At 36.5% G+C, this 7,107-nt stretch overlaps 1 protein-coding gene across 1 annotated transcript; it reads right to left on the reverse strand.

Moving 5' to 3' along the window:
• Positions 1-1,148: 1,148 nt before the first annotated feature.
• On the reverse strand, positions 1,149-6,595 carry LOC129885961 (disease resistance protein RUN1-like). The gene is made up of 5 exons (XM_055960459.1): positions 6,097-6,595; positions 3,541-4,636; positions 3,013-3,447; positions 1,997-2,908; positions 1,149-1,915 (listed from the first exon to the last, which is right to left on the reverse strand). The coding sequence occupies exons 1-5, from the start codon at positions 6,558-6,560 to the stop codon at positions 1,385-1,387; spliced, it is 3,438 nt and encodes a 1,145-aa protein (XP_055816434.1). The 5' UTR covers positions 6,561-6,595; the 3' UTR covers positions 1,149-1,384.
• Between the last annotated feature and the right edge of the window lie 512 nt (positions 6,596-7,107).

The following is a 7,107-nucleotide window of genomic DNA, read 5'->3' on the forward strand; positions in this document are numbered from 1 at the left end:
GACTTTATTTTATGATTTTACTGAGCCGAGGGTCTTTCGGAAACAGCCGTCCTACCTTAGTAGGAGTCAGGTCTGCGTACACTTTATCCTCCCCAGACCCCACGTTGTGGGATTTCACTGGGTTGTTGTTGTATGTAGATTCAGATTTTTACTATCAGGATCATAGGTAGTCGATCGCAGCTTCCGACCAGCAGGTGATGAGTTCTCATTTTTCGAGCACTCAAGTCAGTTTGTAGTTCTAGTATGTTATTTCTATTCACATGTATTGATTAAGGGGAGCAAGGTCATGTCCCGGCTAACTGTAATCAGTATTAGTAGAGGCTTCTTACACAATTAGAGTTGTTGTATTCAATCTATTCTTTTCAAATTACAGTTGTTGCATATTAAACTTTGTTCAAAAATATATTGAACTAGTATTTCATAATTATGGTTCCACTCAGTCATTTTAGTTCTATTATATGTTCATATTTAGTTGGTAATGACTATGCCAGTATCAAGGGTTAGCTTGGGGTCACTTTGACTCTAAGCACCATGTTACGACTTAGGGGTAGTCTCGGATCGTGACATCTCTTAGGTGGTGAGCAAGTATCGTATAGAAAACTTATTCTTCTTTTTTCAGTTTAGAAGAATCCCTACTTGTAGAGATTTCTTCCCCCGTCCAAAGCGGAGAAGAAAACTCACGCAACCCTTTTTCTATAGAAAATATGATTTTGAGTTCTAGTTAAATATGGAATGGTAGAGACACAAAATTAATTATAGAGGTTTCTTATTATGGAAATAATTTCAAAAAATAATTTGAATTATTCTTACCATAATAAATTATAAATCATTGCACTCCTTCATTATATTTTGAAATTCCTCGTTAAACACTTACGTAATTTCCCATGTTAAGATTACTTATACTAATTAATAAATTTAATTACTGACGAAGTTAACTTAAAAATTGATTTCCTTTAGAGTACCGCTTAACTTATTTCACATGTCATTTATATCAATATGAAAACGTACATCTTAAAATTTTGGCCAAATTTTATATAGTTTGACTCTCGAGAAAACAAGTAAAAAAGTGAGGGGGAGGGAATACTACTAAATTCTTTTATATTTTGTTCTTTATTTTGATTAATTTCCTCCATGTATGCTTACCTCGTCAGTGAGTTTAGTAGACTCCAGAATACCTAAATAGGAGTCTTCAATATTTGCAGTACCGATTGCTAGAATTGGAGAATTATTAGCAGAATATCTCCTACATATTACATTGCTTCATCTACCTTCCTTTTTTGAATGCAACAGACATTATAAGAGGTTGAAACATACATACAGCCTCAATAACAAACAATTTAGACATGCCATTGGTTTCTGTCATGTCAAATATCTTACCATATAATTACCTCCCTATTTTAAAAACTCTACCACGTTGTGATACATCTCCAGGAACGTTATCATTCGAAAACAAGGGAACTGGACTGCTAGCAACTTTGCAGTTTGACAGCTCACTCAGCTCTTGCTCGTCACAGAAAATGTTGATGCCAAGTTCCTTTACCTTCAAGCTATTCAAACGCACGAAAATAGAAATTTCGTCTCCATCTTGTAGCATATCTCCAAATTTCCAGCGACTTAGCCATGTTATTTCTTCATTACCTTCTGGTACGCCGAAAACTCTTGGATAGTGCATCCACTTCAAATCTTTAGTCGTATTGTGTACAATATTCTCCTGTTTTCGCCAGTGGGTTCTTGAAAACTCATTCTCTTGAGAATCAGAACTTGTATACACAACCGCTATGGATAGGCCTTGGATATTGTTGAGAGGTTGAGATATGGTAAAACTTACTGCATTCATATTCTCTAACTTTGTAAACCAGCTAGGTATCTTGTTTCCAGGAAGAAATGTACTGAAGATGCCTTGTTCGTACAGGCCCTGTTCCAGTCATAGAAACAAACGGTTAAGGATCAATGGTTAAAAAAATTGGTACTCAAAGGGAGAGAGTGAGAGAAAAACCTGTGGCGGAAGCATTTTCATTTTGTAACTCGAAAAAAAGTCCATTTTCACCTTAGTGTTTTCCATAGTTCCAAGATTCAGACCAAAACGTTTAAGCATCAGCGGGTCAGCATTTTCTAGAGCTTCTACCTTAAAGTTCCCCTGCATCATGACTAGACTGTCACAATTGTAATCGTGCCCCAGGCTTGGATATTTCGTTAGCAATGATTGGTATGTCATCATCTCCAACGATGAGCAACTATCTATTGACAATTCTGAAATGCTATTTGGCATCTCAGTAAGTGATTTAAGCATCTTACAAGACTTGACACTGAGGCTTTGGAGCTGAGGGAGACTCTTGATCCACTCTGGGAGGCAACTAATTGAATTTTCACTTAGATCCAGTTCTTCGAGCAGCAGAAGATTGCTAAACTTCTCGGGAAAAGATCCATCAGACAGCCTGCAACTCACAAGACTCAAGCTCACCAAAGAGCTTGGTAAAAAGGCCAATGATATTTCAGGAGAGATTCTTGGCTTTGATAGCCAAGATGAAAATAATGCCCGTAATGATTTCCACTCATTGGTGTTACAGATTATTTGGTTTAGACCAATTCCATCAGCTCTTAGAACTTTCAAAGAATCTATCATGTTAAGCTCCATTGGCAGCGACTCCAGGCTTGAGCAGAAGGATATATTAAGTGTCTTAAGACTTTTAAGTTCACCAATATTTCTTGGCAGCTTTCTGATGCTCTTGCAGTATTTTAGATTCAGTAGGGCGATTTCTTGGAGGTAACTGATAGATTCATCAATATAAACCAGTTTAACGCAGTCTTTAAGAATTAATTTCTCCAGCCGGGGCATTCCAGCGAAGTTAGGGGTTCTGGTAAGTTCCCGAGAATGACTAAGGTTGAGAATCTTGAGAAATCTCAAAACCTGATTGAAGAAAAGCATTCACGTTTTTTTCTTCTGAATTTACAATCTTGATTATGGAAGAAACTACTGAAAGAGAAAAAAGGAAAAGAAAAGATGATTTATACCTCAGTTCCACTCCATGTTTGTTGTAAACTGCTGTACCGCATGTCAATAGAAACTAGTCCTTCCAAGGAAAGGTCACTAGGAATGGATTTTAAAGGGCATTCATGCCAAGACAGCCATTTTAGTCTCTTGGGAAATTCTTTGTAGCATCCAATAAGGTGCACATCATTTAGTTTGAGCACCCTTAGGTTTCGCATTGCCGTAAATGCATGAGTCTCTATGCTGTAATTTGAGTGTCTTGAAGAAGTGTCTATTGAATGCCATGAATAAAAACCAGAAGAAGGTTGTTGCAGCAAAACATTGTGATCTGCATAATTCTCTACATGATCTTTGAGGAAGAGCCTTTTTGAGCTAATTGCAGTGAAAAATCTTTTGGCTGATTTATCTTCCATCAATATGGGCATGTCAAGGCTGATCCCTTCAATCTTTTCAGTGCCCTAACAGGAAATTTGGAGAAAAAGATAAACTGTGAGGGTATGGCACAACAAAGATGGAAAAGAATGACATAACACACATAGTTAGTGTCTTACAGTCTTATTGTTCAACACTCTGAAAGAATCCTTGTTATTCCAAAGTCTACTACGTTTTCCAGGATCCAGTGATTGCCTATGAACGATATTTCTCCCCAGGTCTCTAAGCAATTGATGCATCTCCAACTTATTTAAGTCACTGATTGTCAAAAGACTTCTATCAATGAGGTTTTGCATCCCAATTATTGTGTGGAAACCACATCCATCCAGTATTCTAACAGAGTCATCTCTGTCCATCCCAAGAAAGAAATGAGCTATATGAAGGAATATATCTCTGTCATGGTCATCTTCAAGAGTGTCAAAACTCAGTTTAAGTTTTTCAATGACATAACCATCAGGGATTGTTTCCAGCTTTTCTAGTGCACTTCCCCATATTTCTGGTCTTCTACCCGACAGAGCTGAACCTAAAACACGAAGAGCTAAAGGAAGTCCTACACATTGAAGAACCACTCTTTTTGAGAGCTCAAGATAGCCTTCCGAAGGCTGATCTTCTCCAAAGGCATGCCAGCTAAAAAGCTTTAGGGAATCCATTTTATTCAGGGCTTCTAATTTAAGCACCTTGTGAGGTACGGAAGGCTTTAGCAATGACTCATGCCTCGTCGTTATAATGATTTTACTAGCAGGATTAAGTCGATCTCTCATCCCTAAAATTGTATCTATCTGGTCAGCTTCATCAACATCATCAAGAACAAGAAGAACTTTTTTATAGCGTACGGCATCTTCAATCATCATAATTCCTTCATCAACATTCGATATCCTCTCCTTTTTCCCAACAATATCATACAGAACTTGCTTCTGCAAGCGAACTAAGCCATTACATTGTTTTGCAATTTCATTGATGTTCGCAAGAAAACTGCTTCCTTCAAATAATCTTGAACTTGAGTTATAGGCAAATTTGGCAATGGTTGTCTTCCCAATTCCACCAATCCCACAAATCACATATAGCCCAGCATTAGTTGATCTATCTTGTAACCAGTAGATAATATCTTCAGCCCGATAATTGATATCAATGAGGTAAGGAGCATTGTGTAAGTCTCTGGGACGTAGCTTGTTTGCAACCACTTCAACAATATTCTCTATGAACTTTGCCTCATGTCTACAAGTTCAAATTAAATTTGAATGCCATCAAATCTGAAGTGAAGAGCTAAACAAATATGGTGATAATAAACAGATATATGTTTTAGAGAAGTATTCCAGAAAATTGAAAAAGACAAATACTCAAATACATACAGATGAAAATATTCGTCTTCAGGATGGCAAAGACCTAAAGGCTTCAGAATCAAAAACTATGAAGGGGCATTAGAAGGATACAACTCTGACTGCCCAGTTATTTACTTATCCCACAATTCCGTCATTCAACAACATAGTGATGCCATCATTCATGAGTTCTACGAAAATATTTTAGCTACTGGTTCATTTTTTCCTTTTTTGACAAGTCTTCTGATCATTATGATGAAACTTGAGGGGGGAAAAAGGAACTTTTATTGAACTGGTGTTAAACAACATTAAGGAGGTCTTGATAAAGCAGACTTTAAGCTGCATGAAATAAGGAGATTTCCTTAATCATCTAGAATCCTAATTATGACAATCGTTAATTATGTCCTATCTTATAATCCTACATAATAAACCCTAGATGTATATAACACATCTATGCACATGCTAACAGTCACTTCCAAGTTGGTGTTTATAGATCATATGCTCCAAGATTGCCACCCTTATAGTGAATAAGATGGAATAGACCGAAAAAATCAAAATGTTGAAAACCTCAGAACAACTTACTGTATCTTTTGGATAAAGTGGTGATGTTGATGCGGCCAACATGATGAAAGTGGAATCAATTACCTGACCGGATGGTACGTCAACATGGTGAACTACTAATAGCATCCTTATTGGACTACTAGTTACATGGTTTGATGTCCACAAGTAGTTGGTCAATTTGACATGTAGCTGACATTAGACAATTGATTTGAACAAATATGAACTGAAAACTTGACCAAGCAATTGATATGAACGGGTAATATCTATCCTAGACAATTGATGGTGAGTGAGGCATGTGATAGAGGCTTCACATACAGATTTGAAGTATCATAATACTATCAAAAAGGCTCTAGTCAGAGAGAGAGAAAATTGGGGAAAACTACATGAATACTAACTCTTACAGATCTTCAATCTATATAATTATTTAAGACCAAAGGGTGTTTTTTTATTGGTCAATGAAGTAGGTTGAGAACCATATGAAGCCTCAGGTTCAATTCCAATGGAAGCAAAAATATTAGGCATCCAAACATTGGTGAACATAGTTATCTAGTACATGTGCTGGTGGAAGTGGAAGGTAGTAAGTACCCATCGAATCGTGAGTTGATTGCAAGTTGGTCCGGACAGCAGGGCTAATACACTGGTCCGGACACCAGGGCTAATACAATTTAAGATGGATGTCCACAGCAAACAACTAAATTCAGGCCAGGGACTTTATATGTTGTGAGTATTATACAAAAGACTAAAAAACATAACAATTCTTGGCTATTTGTCACAAGAGAATAAAGGGGAAAAAGTTACCCATCAGCTTGATTTTGCAAGGGCATTCCTCCTAAATCTGCCACTTCTTTGAGAGCGTTTCTCCAATTTCTTAACTTCTGACTCACACCATTAATAATCCTGAAATTTTCTTCCCCAAAACTTCCCTTTTGCTTCCTTACATCGGAAGGATCCACGTCAAAGAAGACAGGCAATACTATATGCCCAAAATTTCTCTTTTGATCCAAAATCATGACAAGCTCGTAAAGACACCTCTCCGATGATGCGTAGTTTTGGGACAATACAATCACTGACATCCTTGATTGCTCTATTCCCTTTTTCAATTTTGACGTCAACTCATCTGTTTTCTCTTCTTCTTCGTCACATTTGAACACATGAAACCCAGCTCGCTCCAAATTTCTATGGAGATGATCAGTAAAAGTATTGCCAGTGTCTTGCGCTTTGAAACTCAAGAATACATGGTAAGAAAATTTAGCTTGCTCCATAGCCAATTCAACTAAGCTTCAAGCACACGAATCACATCAAATAATTTGAGAGGATATTGAATAAAATAAGGAAAACTCATTAGGATTCTCTTGCAGTAGGAAATATTTGAAACAGGTAATTTTTGGCCTATTTATCTATTGAATATTTATTTGGAAAAGGCATAAATTTTTTGAACTTGTACCGAAAAATCAGTTACACAATAATCTATTACACATCTAATCTTATTCAAAGTAATATTAATACTCCTTTTCAGAAGACAATTTTTGTGTGAAAGGGTGTGATGTAGCATTTTGACATATAAATAATATTATTTTCATAATTTTAAACTTTTTTTCCTTAATATTTTCATACACTTTTGGGTGTTCTTCCTCTTTTCATCATACATCTCTTTTTTTAAAATCCATTTCTTCATCCTTCTTCATTATTCATAAATTGAAGAAAAAAAGAGAAATTAGAAGAGAAAACGGAGAACAGTAAAACGATTGTGAAGTATAGAAATGTTGGCGGTGGCGATAGGCGGTGGGCAACACCATTGTTATCGGTGAA

The sequence above is a fragment of the Solanum dulcamara genome, chromosome 4 (genome assembly GCF_947179165.1).
Source record: "Solanum dulcamara chromosome 4, daSolDulc1.2, whole genome shotgun sequence".
Classification (NCBI taxonomy): domain Eukaryota; kingdom Viridiplantae; phylum Streptophyta; class Magnoliopsida; order Solanales; family Solanaceae; genus Solanum; species Solanum dulcamara.

Bases quoted from the DNA above. Each gene is read 5' to 3' on its own strand.
- LOC129885961 (XM_055960459.1), bottom strand. From the start codon at position 6,560: ATGGAGCAAGCTAAATTTTCTTACCATGTATTCTTGAGTTTCAAAGCG. The intron at 3,448-3,540 runs GTAAGACACTAA...ATTTCCTGTTAG, and splicing joins GAGTGTTGAACAATAAGACT to GGCACTGAAAAGATTGAAGG. The intron at 2,909-3,012 runs GTATAAATCATC...TTCTTCAATCAG, and splicing joins AAACATGGAGTGGAACTGAG to GTTTTGAGATTTCTCAAGAT.